The following is a 17,375-nucleotide window of genomic DNA, read 5'->3' as shown; positions in this document are numbered from 1 at the left end:
AAAAAATAATAATTCGGAGAAAAACAACATGTGTCCAAAAAAAAAAAAAAAAGTATTGAAATAAATTTGTAATTCAAACCAAAATGCTATTTTTTAGACGGTCATGTTACATAGCTCATATGACAGTGGTATCCCTTAATGAAACCTGGTTTAAATGAAAGAACTTGGAATAAGCTCTCCATAGACACCTTACACAAAAAAATTTAAGTTAATGCTTTTGAGATATTTCGCTTCTAAATTGGGTTCCACTTCACTGATTTTTAAAATACACATTAGTTTGACCTGCACTCTGACCTTACGTCTAAAACAACAAAACAATGTAATAAATGTAACATTAGGTTATTATCTTTTAAATACACTTAATTTTAAAGTAAAACTCCATTCCATTAAAAAGTTATTCTACATTGAACTTTGCATGAGTAAAAATCAATGAATTTCACGGTTCAGCGAGCACAAAATCCCCAATATTTCAAAACAGCATAACTTTTTAACCCCTCAAAAAATTTTGGTAAAATAAAGTTTATTGTAATCAGGATGGAAAACTCTACACATGTACAAAATTTGAGCAATTTAAAAAACATATGGGTTAAATAGGTTGGGTGCTTTGACATGGAATTACCCATATATATTATCGGCAGCAAACAACATGGGGACGACCAGAAATAAATACATATGTTTATAAAAAATAAACACATACACAAAACGAACAAAGCTCGTATAACAATAACTTTAGGATACTTTTTTTTTTCATACGTAGCTTGAATAAATCGAATTTGGGCACTTTATCCATACATAGCTCCAACAAAACTAATTTGGGTAGTTTTTTGTTGTACGTGTGGTTCTAATAAAACTAATTTTGGCAGATTTTAGTCGTATTTATAGCTCAAATTAAATTTATTTGGTCACTTTTTGTTTCGTACGTAACCGGGTAGAACTAATTTTACCTCTTTTTTTGCCATACCTGGCTCAGATAAAACTAATTTGGGTACTTTTTGTATGTATAGCCCGTTCAAAACTAATTTGGGCTCTTTTTTGGTCGTATGTATACTTGAGCCCAGACAAATTTATTTTGAGCACTTTTTTGTCCATACGTGGCTCAAATCAAACTAATTTGTGCACTTTTTGTTCCGTTTGTAGCTTGGATAACACCAATTTGTTCAATTTTATGGTCGTACCTGGCTCAGATAAATTTAATTTGGGCACTTTTTTATCAGCCATTAGCTGGGATAAAACTAAATTGGGCACTTTTTTGTCATATTTGTAGCCCGGACAAAACTAATTTGGGCACTTTTTTGGTTGTAGGTATACCCTGGACAACAATAATTTGGGCACCTTGTTGTACATACGTAGCTCGAATAAAACTAATTTGGGCACTTTTTGTTCCGTACCGAGCTTAGATAAAACTAATTTGGGCACTTTTTTGTCAGTATATAGCTAATTTGGGCATTTTTGATTGTACGTAAGGTGCAGTTACAATTAGACCATCTGCCTAAATTGAAGTTTTTAGCAAGCATGAAGGAAAAGGTTTTATTTAGGATTGTTAACTGTGTATTTTTTTCTTTTTTTGTTATTGTGTTTCTCAACCTATAAGATTTATTGAGATTGGTTTTCAGCAATATTTATTTTCAAATTTTTTACGCAAATTGCGAAAACAACATGAAAACATAATCCATATTTATTAATATTGACTTTATTAATACTACTGTCTTATATTTTGCTTTGTTCTTTAAGCTTAAAATTCAGGAAAAATTATTGTGTCGCTTCGCTTTTATACTTACGCTTAGTACCTATGTAGCGATGTTCAATTCAAAACAAAAGATATATTTTTGTAGGAGCTGTTGAAAAAAGAGAAATCTAAAAACGATGGAAGTTTATGGAGAAAGAGTCCAAGTTCAGAAGCTTCACAAGATTTTGAAAACCGGAATAAATCGTTTACAACTGAGTTTAGGTACTCTAAGACTAACATACATAATATAGAATATTTACATATTGCTTAATTTTTTGCAATTTAGAAAAAAAATTTAAAACACATTTTTTCATAACTAATTTCACTTGAAAAGTTTAACAGTTTCACATCAGTTTGAATTACTGCCTTTGCCAGTGGTTCTTTATTTTTGATGGCTAGCGGCGCCGGCACCCCTCAGAAATAACAAATAGATTGCGGCACACCTACAAGATTTTTCCGTAGGTAAAATACTGGAACAACACACACTAACTCTAAACAACGTAGGAAGTTATAATTGGATTTATTAATCTCTTAATCTCTTTTAGTCTTCTGACGTCAATATCTGTGCTAGATTCACCTGAAGCGGTGCAACACATTATCTAGTCCTAATTACTGCTTACAGGCCATCATTTAACATAGCATCTTGTCTTTCGATTGATAATTATAAGAATTCACCCAAAATTCTATAAAAGTAGTGGCAAGACGAAAAATAGTTATTTTGGATGTTTCGATTTTTATTATCTTGCAAATATAATCTCTTACAATAATCTTGAATAGAAATAGCGTAATATTCTCCAAAATAGAAAAGGGACTCTCTTTTTGGATTAATGTGCTCAAGTGAGACGCACCTTCGCTTGGTAGTTGGTGTGGCAGACTTTTAAGGTGGTATAGCCACTCAATGGTTGTAGCACTTATCGCAATTATTGCAGCAGTTTTACCCGTAAGAATTTTTCACTTCCAAACAGGATTTACTTCTAGGTTAAAGCTGTTAGGTACCAGAATTACGTGTTCAGTAAGGTTGTTCAGATTTAACTTTTTTTCGAAAATTCATGCTTCCTGCTTGATTTCCCATTATGTGTCACAAAAAAATATGCTATGCAAAAATAAATTGAAATTGGATTGCATTTAGGGGCTCCGCAAGCCCCCAAAGTTTATTTTACAACATCTGGGAGATTACCAACGTTATTCCGCTTTGTTCGATTGTCAACTAGGCATGCATTATGACCAAGTTTTCGGTAGACGGTAAAATCAGTTAAAACCGAAAAAAGTTTTATTTAGGTTTGTCATTTTTGTAACAGCGTTCGTAATGCCTTCACTGCTTAGTTTGAGGTATTTCTACTAACAGATTTTACTTTACCAGTTGTCGGCTATATCGATTATAACGGATTCTAAAGTTAATCAAATATTGGTCACACTTCTGACGAACAACAACAAAGGCTGTTAAATGACATAACTGCTGCTGGCTGTTGTAGCGACTGTGCGATGTCATAACAAAGAAATAATTGTTAAGTCAGTATAGAATTATGGTTTGTACTGCGAAGTTATCTTAAAATGTTTAAATTCAGATTTTTTACAGCGTTTACTGTTCTTAGCTTCTAGAACAGTTTACGATTTTAATATTTGATGCATTCGAAGTTAGGTTTAGGATTTTCAGTAACGTGTAACTAACTATGTGTATTTTTCTAGCAGTTATCTAATTAATAAACAATGAGTTCTCCTAAAAAAAACCTAGGCTTCGATCTGATGCTAGCCATTTTCTAGTTGGTTGTTCCAACCCATCTATTAGTGGAAGTAAGTTGCCAACTCTTCGACAAGTTATGCAGTACATTCTGTATTTAAAAGAAGCTTCTCCTTCAATGTCAAACAAAGAACACATATCGCAAGCTGAAGATGAAATAGTGATTGTGTTTTGGAAGATGGCAGGCATCAAAACAATTACAAAGACCAATGCAAGTGCAAAGCTAAAAAAATCTTGGGATGCTTGGTATTCACTGAAAGCTAGCCAAAATAGGGAAAACGACCCAGGTGAAAAGAGAAGTAAATTTAAGACCATCTTGGATAAATTGTGGGATATTGGTGCACCAAATGCAATTGCTTTGATAAAATCTGATCGTTTTTTGTCAGCTGAAAAGAAAGAAGAAGACATTGCCTTTTATCGCGACGAACAATTGCACGAACATTGTGCAATTCGTGTGCAGCGAGAGCAGGTTTTGCAAAGACTGGCAGAAGAGGAAGACAGCAATTCTGATGAAACGCTTTTATTTTCTACAGAAAGTGCTGAAAGTTTTTTCAGTGGTGCTGGGACCTCAGGAATGCAACAAACATCACCTCTGATTGAACATGTGACATTACAAGCACCAAGTAATATACTTGACAGTCCTGAAGTAACAAAAGTATTAGACAGGCTGAAAATTACAGACAACTCTGCAACAATGCTGCTGTCATCTTTCATTAAATCATGTGGGGGTGACTTAAAGGAATTTATCTAGATCAACAACACATAGGCTCAGGCTTGCAAACAGATTCAAAATATCACAATAATTTTGGACGAAGTTTCTGCAAATCCACCAAAGCATGTTGCAATTCATTGGGATGGGAATTGACTAAAGATCGCTTTGGAAACAAGTTCGAGGCTCTTGCAATAATTGCTTCTGGACAACCTGGTTACACAAATGGAAAGTTATTAGGTGTTCAACAATTGCAAAGTGCAACAGGTCGATGTCAAGCGGAAGCCACCTTGGAAATGATAATGTTATGGAAACTCACTAAAAATGTGCTATCATTGGTGTTTGACACTACAGCAAGCAATAGTGGATGGAAAAATGGCGCTGCTATACTATTAGAAGAAACCATCGGAAAAAACTTCTTTATAATGCATGCCAGCATCATATTTATGAACTGGTTGTTAATGCAGTTTGGAAAATCATCTTCGGGAAAGAAACGACTGGCCCAGAAAATATTTTTTTTGCAAATTTCAAGACTAAATGGAAGAACATAGACAAAACAAAGCAATTTAAAACCTTACACAATTTTTCCATTGACTGGATAAAAAAAAGAGTTTTAGAAGTTGTCAAGGATATAAATCATGATATTATTGATAAGGAAAAACACACCCAACTCTTTTCAAGAGGAGACTACAAAGAATGTGCGGAAAATACTTAAGCCATACTAGGCGCCACAACACAAAGTAAAGTCTCCCATCACCAACCAGGCGCACAGTGCAAGGTGGATGGGGCAAGTTTTGTATTGCCAAAAAATGTTTATGTGGTCTTAACAGATGGGTTATGATGCTATTTTTGTAGAAAAACTTCAAAGGTTCAACACATTTTTAGCATTGTTCTATGTTCCATTTTGGCTTAAAGCTAGCATTGGGAGCTAGCATTTGGGAGTCACCAATCAATGACCGAAAGTTTCTCCATTTAATGCTGGCATACACTGCAATTGATGAGGAAGTTGGTGAGGCTGCCTTTAATAAGCTTCATCATCACCAGTGGTATCTTGTGAAGAAACTGTCATATTTTCGTTGTTTAATGATAACCCACAAATGACCAATGACAAGAAGGCAGCCATTGCGCAACAACTTCTTGCAACTGCTAAACCCGATGAGTTTCACCAAGGAATTCTGGTTTTGCATCATCCTATCAACAGTTATACCACTTTAGAGAATTTGGTTGGCCCAGATTCCTGGTTTATTTTTACACTACTTAATCAGGAATGTGATTGGCTGAAGCATTCTCCTCATTCATGGTCCTCATATTATGGCTACAATGATTTAAAGTTGTTTGTCTGTACTGTGAAAGTTGTGAATGATGCCGCAGAAAGAGGGGTAAAATTAAACACTGATTGTGCTGCAATATTAACCGACAATCTTTAGCAACGTGCAAGCTTACTACAGGCAGTTGAAGATCACAGGCGATTATATCCAGATTTTCTAAAAAAAAGATTTGTGATGCTTATTGCCATTGTATAATACAAAAATTACAAGGTTTCTGTGTTTTTGAATAAAAACGTACAGTATCGTGTAAGGGTAGTCCCAGATTTTAGCAATTTTAGTGTAGTAACTTTGGGGCGTCTGCGGAGCCATCAGGCAATTATTAAATGGCTCCGGCTCCAGCTCCGGAGTCGTAAAACTCAATCCTTTGGCTCTGGCTCCAGCTCCGGAGTAGTAAAACTCATATCCTTTGGCTCCGGCTCCAGCTCCGGAGCCATTAAACACACACCTAATGACTCAGGCTCCAGCTCCGGTGCCACCAGTCACTTATTCAATCACAAGTTTTAAAAATTGCTTTTGGCTAACTAACGTTGGAGATGAAACAAAATATAATTTCTTAGCTTTAGCACCGCAAATTGAAAAACGGCTCCAGCTCCACAAAAATAGTAAAAAGGGCTCCGGCTCTGGCTTCTGGTCCAAAAAAATAATAAAAATGGCTCCGGCTCCGGCTCCAGCTCCACAAAAATAATAAAAATGGCTCCGGCTCCAGCTCCACAAAAATAATAACAATGGCCCCGGCTCCAGCTCCGGCTCCCCAGCCCTGGTTTGGTACTGGGAATATGTGTTTGCTTGTATGTCATGCAAGTCGAACAATGTCTGGTTGGTACCACACAGGCCGTATCCTTGGAAGTTTATTGTTTGTTAGTCATTACTATCGATATATGTCAGGAGTTTTTCGTTATGTAAATGATGGATATGAAGTGTAAGTATTGCTTTTTATTGCCATGTATTTAGTCGATCCAATTCAGAAACAACACATAGCATTGCAATTAAGTGAAATGTTAATTTGCCACAATCATTTATTAAAATCATAGGCTATACTAGGGTGATCCGAGTCCATTTTATATACTTTTTGACTATTTTAACGACATAAGTGCGAAAAATTTTCTCGCTTGACGCGAATGATCTTTACACTTCCGGTTCATTTACATTTTGATGCTGTCCTTTCAAAAAGATCAGTGCTTCTTTACCGTTGCGGCGAGAAAGGCTGATAATTTTGTCGCGGCCAAACGGAAAACGTATTTAAAAATTTTTGACATATATTTTTTAACATTTTATTATTTTCGGCAGTGTAATAAAACTTGCAAGAAATTTAAAAAAATACCGGTATACCAAAAGAAAAATTCCGAAACGGTCCCTCAAATTTCTTCGTTTTAGAATATTTCATGTCCCGACCTAACGAAAATTGTTGATCGGCTGCTGGCACGCATGTAGCCTGCATTATGTGGCCCGCAAACAACATGTAGGAAATATTGTGGCCCGCGATGCTCTGAACCTTGGACCATCCTGGGCTAAACCATGAGGTTTATCAAACTTACACAGGGTTACGACTGTATTATTGAGAAGAGGCAATACCCTCTTTGATTAAACCTAGACCATACTTACGTCTTACCTGTATAAAATGACATAAATTTTGGCTGCCTATTTAGTCAATCTATTTAGGACACAACACACAACATTGCTTTTTGGTTATATGTTATATGTTTATTGCACACTCTCTTTTTACATAGCTGTAAGCCAGTTTATGTTTGAAAAGTCTTAACTTTTTAGGTATGAAAAAACAGTGGCAAAAAAGTCTGTTTTTCCTAAATAATACACAAAAACAATTGCAATAAAATTGTAAAAAAGTTTAACGCTGTACGCCACAAGGTTTTTCATAAATAGCAAAATTTTATAAGAATTTTAGGTTGTTAAAACAAAGAATTAAATTTGACTTTGTGCAGTCGTACCGTTAATTCTACGATTGTACGTCGAATAAATGCCTCTTCCACACAGGCATTCCTTATAAGCAATTACTCCTATTGTTGGCGACAAACAACATAGGGATGACCAGCTTGTTTGCTGTTTTATATAGTAGACTACATATTTTCCGATCAACACGAAGGCAAAAAACACATTTCATGTTATCAATTTTCTCTTTCAGTGTGATGCTTTGCTGCACATGTTTAGGCATCAATACAAAGGCTACACCATTTAAAAAAAAATTTTGCATTATTTAGCACTCTGACCAGGTTTTACGCTACTCTTAACGTTAGTAAGGTAATTGCCACATTCATTTTTTCTTTTTTTTTGTAACAAGCGAGGGTACATTTACATAGTCATGTTCAGGATGATTTCACAAATTATTGTACTTTTTGCAAAAGTAATTAATTAGCATCGCCGCGAAAACATGAATAATTCTTTTCCAGATACAATTCAACTGCTGAATACCAGTGTTTCAAACAAGTCATTTTGAAATGACTTAAGTCCAAGTCAAAATAACTAAAATCAAAGTCAAGTCTTTTTGAATAAATCACAAGAGTCCCATTCCAAGTCATCAGTTGCGCAAGTCAAGTCTCGTCCTTGTCGTAAAAATAAAACAGTAAACTATTGGAATTTTTGAACTTGTATGATATGGGCAATAACTGAACTAAAAAATAAGAAAAACTCATCATATAGCAAGCAAATTGTTTTACGTGCAAAAATTTAGATAAATAGCTCAATTTGATTTAAAAAAGACTCACAGAAAACACTTCATTTCAACCCAAGTCATTTGCCCAAAAGACTTAAGTCAATTCAAGTCAAGTCATTTGTCCGTCAAGTCATTTTGCCCTAATGATTTAGAAAGTCAAGTCATTTGAAAACAGTGACTTAAGTGCGTAAGTCAAGTCACGGACTTAAGTCATTACAACACTGCTAAACACTCTCTGACCTGGACACACTCGGATATTTTCGTCATAAAATATAAAATAAAAACACAAACACCAAAAGAAAAATAGTAATTTAACCACATTTTTGTCCGTACGTAGCTTGAATAAAACTCATTTGGGCACTTGTTTGTTTGTACATAGCTTTAATAAAACTCATTTAGGCACTTTTTGAAACTTGGTTGAAGAAAACATAGGGTACGGTATTATATTTAATACTTCTTGCAAAATAGTTGTCAAGTACGCTCCAGTAGATGACTGGGGGCCAAATTTCGTAAAAAAAAACAACATTTTAAATAGCCCATAATTGGGGTCAGAATAACATACCAAGACAAAATGTAAAATTAACATGTTTTCCAATGAATAGTGGCATTTTGATCAAATTTCCTTTACTTTATTTTTTATTTTGCTTACCATAATTAAGCCTGGTTTCTTTATAAAATTTTGGAGAATTTTTTTTATTTTTTATATAAAGATACATTTTTGAAAATAGTTTTTTAGTTGTAGTTAGTATATAAGTGTTTGAAATGTTAATTTAAATACTTAAAATAAGGAGCAACAATATTCTAGTTACCCAAAAAGCTTTGTTATTTTTAGCAAGTAAAACTCATAGTTAAAAAGTAAACAATAAAATATTGGTTTTTTACTTTTGTTGGTTTGTTGATGGCTGCGCTCTGATTTTATTTTTTTATTTGTACTCTTAAAGGAACTGAAGATGCCACTTGTCAAAATATATTTTCCTTTTAAACAAAACGTCTGATCCTGTTTTTACTCATATTTTCAAGTATGAGTTTTACTTGTTAATATACGCGTCATCAGGGCAGTAATTGACTGGCCAAAACCTGCTGCTGATGGTTTTGGATTCTATAAGGATACACCCTAATGTTGTTATTTTTAGTTTATGCCCCAGTTTTTGGCCAAACTGATGAATGTATAATGAAAACAACAATTAACTTTCAGGATTTTTATTACAGAAATCGCACAAGTTCAAATGCAAGTAGCATTGGAGGAAGAGTTTCTCCACCAAGAAACTACCTTACTCAGGACCTTGAAGATGATGGACCTCCCCCACTTTCACCCCTATCATCATCTTATACTCCAACAAGTAAGAACATTTAAGATTATTTTGATTTTGTGCAGAATATCCCAAATCTAACCCAGGGGCGTGCAACTGTTTTGTTACACTGGGCCACATGCAGTGGCGTATCCAGGGGGGGTTGGGGGTTTGGACCCCCCTCTTTTCGGAAGTGACATTAATGTTTATTGTTCGTTTTTTGTCAGGGTATACCTCACCGTCCAAAGCTGCGTGTTTTTTTCAGTGTAATTGGGTCACACGTCTTGCTAATGCGAAACCAAAATCAAAGGCAAAACGCCTTTTTCGTTTCTTGTTTGGTCGACCGTAAACGCAGGATATTTTTTTGTCTTTCGCCTTTCGTTATTCGTTCGGGTTCTGATTAAACAAGTGGGTGTTCGACAATTAATAACAGTCAATCAAGCGGTCGCTGTAATTAATCCCGCTGCCTCTTTAACAAACTATACACGAGTCCATTTTAAATACTTTTTGAGTATTTTAACTACGTAAGTGCGAAAAATTTTGTTCTTTTTACGTCCGGTTTTTACGTTTTGATGCTGTCTATTGAACTAGATTAGCGCTTCTCTACCGTTGCGCCGTGGAAGGCTGCTAAGTGCCTCGCGGCCAAACGGAAAACGTATTTAAAAATATTGGACATATATTTTTCAACATTTCTTTTTTTTTATTTTCGGCAATGTAATCATTTACGTCAGACGGAAAAATGGGGAATTCCCAAAGTTGAAAATTCGGGTCCCCCCCCCCCCTTTGTTTGGATACGCCCTTGGCTACATGTGCATTCAGGGGCATATCCAGAAATCCAAAAAAGGGGGGCCCTGTTTTTTAACTTTATTAAAGGCCCACTACGTGAAACGAATGACGTCATAAAGTTACTTCATAAAACACTTAAGCTTAAAGTGCAAAAAGAACTAGTCTTATTTAATAAAAAAATACCTTTGTAGCCTTTAATGGCCACACGGCGCATAACTTTCCATAGTGTGCTTAGCGTCTTTGGGCTTGAACGATTTAATAAAGTAGAGTTTTTTAGGGCGTTCATAGCACGGTGGCCCTATAATGTAACAACGAGCAAAAAACAACTCTTAACAATACCATTAAAAAGTGCTCGAAGGCCCACATTTGGGCCGCGGCCCATAGTTTGCCAACCCTTGCAGTACGGTATTATGTACCTGTAGTGCCCAAGTTGATTGTTGGCTTTAATCGTTGTCTAACGTTATACTGACTGCACTTTCATTTTGATGAGCTGTTAGCCATGTTTTAGGTTGACTAACATACGTTCACTATAGGAAAACTACAATAATGACATGCATAACTCACACAAAAAAATGTGATGCACACAAAAAAATAAGGCATATATATATAGGTAGCAGGACATATAATTTACAAAAAAACAATAATTATGTTAGGGTTTTAACACACTGGTGCAAACTACTCTGTGGTACTGCAATTAGAATGCCTGACGAATAAACATATAGTTTCATGCATACTTGCGGAATACTTAACTTGATAATACAATCCAGTTTCATCATTATCTCAACAATGGGCGGAGACACCTCTAGTCGCAGTTCAGAAGTTGCCATTTAAGCTCAAATGGTACACATTACAGTGCTGTTCGTTACTATTTTTGTGTGAACTGTTTATAAAATTTTGCGGTAAGTAGTTTTATGTAATGCCCCCTTATGTGCGTTTAGTGCCTCCCAATTGGCAAAAAGACCCAAAACGCCTCCTGTAACTCGCCAACGCCCACAAGGGGGGTGGTACTGCCCATGTTGGGAACCTCTGGTCTAGACTCCTGCCAGGCGCCAGCTTCAAAACCGCTTAATATGCAATAATTAACTTCAGACAAAAACTAAACCAAGACTGTTAAATATGTGTGACACTTTTGGTAGAATCATGTTTTGATTATCAGCAGCCCAGTTTCCTAAGTTCCTTGTTCGGGACTATGCTAAATTACAAGAACGTCTTTCGTAGATTTATTGTCCCACGATTAACGCAACATCTGGGCTAAGCTGTTTGCCAAGTTAGCTAAAATACAAGCTGCGGTTGAGGAAAAAATAGGTTGCCTCAATTGCACACAAAACATGTTTTCTTAGAATACTCCAAACAAAATAATTTTGTGATAACTTTTATTGCATAAAAATGGAAACTTTGAATCGTGCACGACAGTCACAGTTAGACCACCACTAAAGAGAATCTGCGTCAGTTAAAAAAATGCCGTTGTTACACCGACATCGGATATTAGCGGAGACAGCGAACAGCGAAGAACATTAACTGCACCTAACTCAATCTTTTTAGCATAAAAAGGAAAGGAGGAAGGTTGACTTGGCGTCGTCAATTGTCAAATACTCACTTGGTAATTAACCAACATTACGAATAATGAAAGGCAAAAAAAGAGAAAATATATTCTTTGTTTACCGTCAGCCGTCGTGCAAGCAAGGGAAGTAACACTGCGTTTTGCGTTTTATTTCGGTTTCGCATCAGCTTAAGGCGCATGGCCCATGTACATTAAGAGCCTTGACGCTTCGGACGGGGAGTTAAGCTTTGACAAAAATCAACCAAAAACATAATATCACTTACAAAAATAAGGTGTTCCAAACCACAAACCAGCCGGGCAATCAGAGTTAAGAGCTTGCAGAAGCGACTTAAACTGCCAATGATTTAATCCGATGCTCAAATGTAATTAACACAAAACACAACACTTTGCATAACTTCACCTTAATCCAGTACTTTTGAGCACAAATCTTCTTAAAGGATGATGCAATGAATCACAATAACATCTTTAGTTTAAAATGCATCATAAGATATTTTGACAAAACCATTGTATTCCCAACTATTGATGGCGCTCCATCCGTGGTGATACCAACCAACTTACAAAGAATATATTTTACATTTTTTCATCAATTTTATTACATTTTGCAAATATCTTGACCACTTGTTGTTGGTTCTTACTTGTCATATCTAAAAACTCTTAATTACTTTTATATTATTTGCCACTCCTCGTATGAAAACAACTAGCAGAGCAGTATCGCTCACTTCTCTAAAGCGAAACTAAAAGCAGAGTATTTGCGTATCCTCTCTTTTATAGAAACTTCGATAGTTTTCTAAAGATCATCTATTTGAACTAGACAAACGTGTTTGCTTCACTAAATATTTCTTCTCGAGGGACTTTTTTATGAATATTTCCAAACAATTCCTAATAAATGCACATGCACCAACACTGTTTGGCTTTTCTTTTTCGGCAATTACTTCAGATATCTTGAAGCTCAGTTTTGTAACAAACTCACAATATTTCTTATAACCACGAAATACATCTTGTTGTTTGCTAAAAGACTTTTTTGATTGCTGCGTTTTGTCAACTTGTAACTAACCCACAATGGTTTCATAATTAGCTTGGTGTTTTGTACAATAGTATTGCTTGATATTGTAATCTACCGTTACTGCTATAGCATTTTACAAATCAAACTACATCTTGATTGTGTTGAACAACAAATAAATTTATACACCACTCATTGTTTAACTTTCGCCTTTCATAATCAACTAAGACATATAAAATTTTAATATTTGCTTTTGTATGTGGGTAACATCAGGCAAAAAAACAAAATAGTTTAGGGTCCATGGCCTAAGGCTGGATCTATATTACATTTAAGTCAGTGTAACTATATAAATATATTAAATAGTAAAGGTTTCATATTACCAATTATTTAACTGATTTGAATAAACTAATGTGCAACAGTCAAAAATGTGCAACAGTCAAAACAAAGTGGTTTTAAAAGTAATTGCATTGCAAAGTTTAACATATTACTTGCCTGCTCAAATAAAATATTAAAAATACAAAATGTTAAAAAATATATGTTCAATATTTTTGAATGCGTTTTCCATTAACGGTACCGAAGCGCTGATCTAGTTCAAAAGACCGCATCAAAACGTAAACAAGCCGGACGTAGAAAGATGATTCGCGCGAAGCGGGGAAATTTTTCAAACTTACGTAGTTAAAACAGTCAAAAAGTATTTGAAATGGACATATCTAGTTTGTCAAAGAGGCTGCGGGCTGAATGAATTACATTAGCAGGCCGCATCCGGCCCGTAAGTTGCCGACCCATGTTTTAGGTCTTACAATAGCATCAAATTGGGGCTTTCTGTCGCTGACTGATATCCTCAAACGCTCACATAGATTAGCAATTGGGAGTCTCGTTCTATGCTTGATTTTTTTACAAAATTCATCAACACTGGCTATTGGTATTCACATGAAAACACTGTAGAAAGTTTATTTTTTCAAGACTACATTAGAAGATCCGCACAAAACGCTGAAAAGATCTGGAACAGGATCGCGATCCGCCATTTGAACATGACCGCTCTACAGTGTTATCTCTATGCTCTACAGTTTTATCACCAGGCTGGCAGAATCTTGCCAGCCTTCCGGTGACAAGCATTTTTGGCAAAAATTCTTCGGTTTTTGGTCGCGCCCGAAACTTAAATGATGTGTTCGCCTGAGGAATCTATGAACCTTGCCATGTTTTGGCGATAAACAAGGCTATTAATAAGTTAATTAGACAACAAAACATAAAAAATTTGTGACTTTAAGTCATTAACAACTACATAAGGGACATGTGAAGGTACAACCTGGGGTCTGGGGAGTGTATAACGTACATGTCTGCTTTTCTTGCTTTAAAAGTTTTACATAGATAGCTGTTTTCAGGCAAACTTGTGTAAAAACGTGCTGCTCAAAACCAGATTGAAAAGCACGAAAAAATATTCTTTCGATAAATTTCCAATTTATATTGCTCGAAATAATGATATTTATAATAAAATTTAATAGAAATTTCCACAGTCACAGTGTAACATGCCCCATAGTATGCATGTTACCTTTGGGATAGATTTGTTGAAAACAAAGACACATAAACCTAGTGAAACCAAGGTAAATTTCGCGCGAAGCGCGAACATTTTTTTGCATTTGTGTAATTAAACAACCTAAAATATACTTTAGGCCTTAGGGTGAGAAGCATAGCCTGGCACATCCTTAATATGCCGATGCGAATGTTATACCTGTACATTTAACAGGAATGGGGAATTCAACTCAATATACAGGAAATCAACTCAATATAGAAGTACTTGCAACACATAACAATTGTATGATCAAAAGTGTGTACATTTTAAAATAATAAACAGTCTATATGCCTTACACTGGCTTTTTCTCACTAAACAACGTCCTTCACACTACCTTAACTTTTTTCAAAATGACACAACAAAATTAATTTCTGCCAATTGTAGTGTGTAATGTTATGACTTATTACATATTTCCGCTTTTCAAAAATAAATGTGATTAAATATGTGTGGAAACAACCACATTGGATGTTTGAAAAAAAAAATTTCGAAAAAAAAAAGAAAGAAAATTTTTTTTTCAAATTTTTTTTTCTTCTATTTTTTTTTTGCACCAATTTCTTCGGTTTTCTGGCTGATTCTTCGGCCGACATAGTCACCAAGTCGCCAGCATTTTGCCATACTGGTTATCGCATTTAATTGTTATCCTGAATCAGTGATGTCAATCACATAATATGTAATTATATAGACATGTGTAAGTTTTTATAGGATTCTATCAAATAATGACACCCAAGTATTCCATTCTGTGTTTTTCAAGAAGTTCTGTGTTTACCAACAAAACCTTTCCAGTATTTTAAATGCTTCTCTAGTGTACATTTTAAATGTGTTGGTGCCAACACTTTTTGTGTTTAAGGTCCAACAAATATAAGACCGTAATTTTGGCTTTTGAGAGATTTTAAATAGAAATATTCAAGTGTACTCTTATAAGTTCTAAGTGATGTCAAAACACTGCCTTGCAAGCCCTAGTACAGTGATTCTCAACTGTTTATGGCTTATGGCACCCCTCAAAAATAATAATAAATAGATTTTCAGAACCCTGACTGAAATTTTCGTTGAGTGTTTTACTGAATTTTTTTACGCTGCAGCACCCTGGTTAAGAACCACTGCGCAGGTACAAACTTAAACTATAAAACTTGAGTGTTCTATTTCATGGTCTGGCCAAAATCTGTATTTATACTTTGATGAAGTTTTGATAGTTTTTTTTTCATAGACACATTCGGTGACTTGTTTGGTGCACATCCTGAAGGTTTTAGTTTGGTTGACAACTTAGATACTCTCAACAACACTTCAGACCCCTTGCAAAGTGAGTTGCTGGAGAGCATAGCAGGTAAACTGATTCAAACAACTTCTGTTATTCTATTTTTCAATCTGACTTGGTCATATTTATTTATATTTGTGAGTAGGAATGGAAATGTTAAATCCTTCATCACCTATCAACCAGCGCCAAAACAATGCTTTGAACTCTGCCTCAAAAGAAAAAACGAATATGTACCTTAATACTATGGGGAATACAAGCCAGGTATATATAGACATTTTTCAACTTATTGAAAGTTTATAATTATAGCATTAAACTTAGAAAAAAATATTTCCAATATTGTTCAAATCCTCTGTTAAAATGTACTCTCATGCAAATACAACAATATATTCTAAATGCATTACAGGTTACGTTAGTCCAGTCTGTCACTGCTATCTAATCCTCTAATTCATTGAATTAGAGCAAAATGTGGCTAATTTTTTTCTTAATTAGTTATTACTTTAATTCTAATCTAATTTGGATTTTACCCAAAATGCTACTTTGTCCAAAGGCATTTTTAGTCTCTCAGTTCAAACACAGAATTTCAATTAAAACATTTTGGTTGGAATGACTTGTATGCAGTGGTGAGAATCAAATTTTTTGTCAGCCGGTTCTATCACAAAAGTCATATTTTTTAGCCGATTCTGCTACAAAATATCATACTTTTGGCAAATAAACTGAGCAGTGAACATACATTAACACTGTGCCATACAAGGAAATGATAGGAACAAGAAAAATAAAACAGCCAAGTAAATTAAAACTAAATGATGAAACTATCCGGTTTTCACCATTAAAATTAGCCAGCAGTCTCTCATGACTTTCACTTATGACGCAACAATTCAATTTTCAGACAAACAATCACAAAAGGAAAATTACTACAATTATAAAAATTAACACAATGTATAACTGTTACGTGCAAACTTGACTTTTGGCATAAAACACATGAGCTATACTTAGATCTTAAAAATCGGTGTATCAGATAAAATGCAAAAATCCATTGACAATAACCAGTAATGCTAACCAGTTCGCTGATCTCATGAAATTTTGTGAGACGGCTCTATAGAACCGGTGCAAGCAGGCTTCCCACCACTGCTTGTATGTAATTTTTACAGTCTAAAAAGCATAAAAAGGCATTAAAAATTAGCACACACATATTTACCATTCACGTTCTTATAACATTAAATTCCGATTAAATTAAGTTGGTTGTAAAACATAAATGTGATTCTAGTTAAAATTCTAGTTAAAATTTGATTTTTTGGAATTCGCAAATTCTAATTCTACTCTAATTTGAGAAAACTCAAAATGATCTAATTCTAATTCTAATCTAATTTGAATAAAACTAAAATGCTCTAATTTTAATCCTAATCTAATTTTAAAAAGCTAAAATAAATCTAGTTGTCAAGTCTACCTACAAAGCCCTTTTAGCCAAACTAAAAAATGAAATATGTGATTTAGTTGCCAGAGTGGCCATTAGGATGGTTTAAATGTTGAACAAAATAAACTGTAAGGTTTCACAGCTTTTTTCCATTAAATGGACAAAATAAACGACTTGTTTAAAGAAAATAATTTAAAAATCATTGTTCCCTATTGCGGACAGCACTTACAATTTTTCAGACAAAAATGCTAAAACCTTGGGATCCTTTATTGCCAAATATATAATAGCTCATGTTTTTACATTTACAACAATAACTACTCATTTTTAAGGCCATACC

At 34.7% G+C, this 17,375-nt stretch overlaps 1 protein-coding gene across 2 annotated transcripts in view; it reads left to right on the top strand.

The window, feature by feature from the left end:
• LOC146138094 (uncharacterized) overlaps positions 1 to 17,375 on the top strand; it is a 57,341-nt gene that overhangs the window by 13,518 nt on the left and 26,448 nt on the right. For both annotated transcript variants that reach the window (XM_083393208.1, XM_083393207.1), the window contains exons 3-6: positions 1,833 to 1,948; positions 9,379 to 9,509; positions 15,580 to 15,696; positions 15,773 to 15,888. In XM_083393208.1, the coding sequence (XP_083249334.1) occupies positions 1,833 to 1,948; positions 9,379 to 9,509; positions 15,580 to 15,696; positions 15,773 to 15,888 (480 nt within the window). The remainder of the gene's footprint in view (positions 1 to 1,832; positions 1,949 to 9,378; positions 9,510 to 15,579; positions 15,697 to 15,772; positions 15,889 to 17,375) is intronic.

Source organism: Ascidiella aspersa, chromosome 7, assembly GCF_963924565.1.
Source record: "Ascidiella aspersa chromosome 7, kaAscAspe10.2, whole genome shotgun sequence".
Classification (NCBI taxonomy): Eukaryota; Metazoa; Chordata; class Ascidiacea; order Phlebobranchia; family Ascidiidae; genus Ascidiella; species Ascidiella aspersa.
This window is presented reverse-complemented; position numbering and strand designations above follow the sequence as displayed.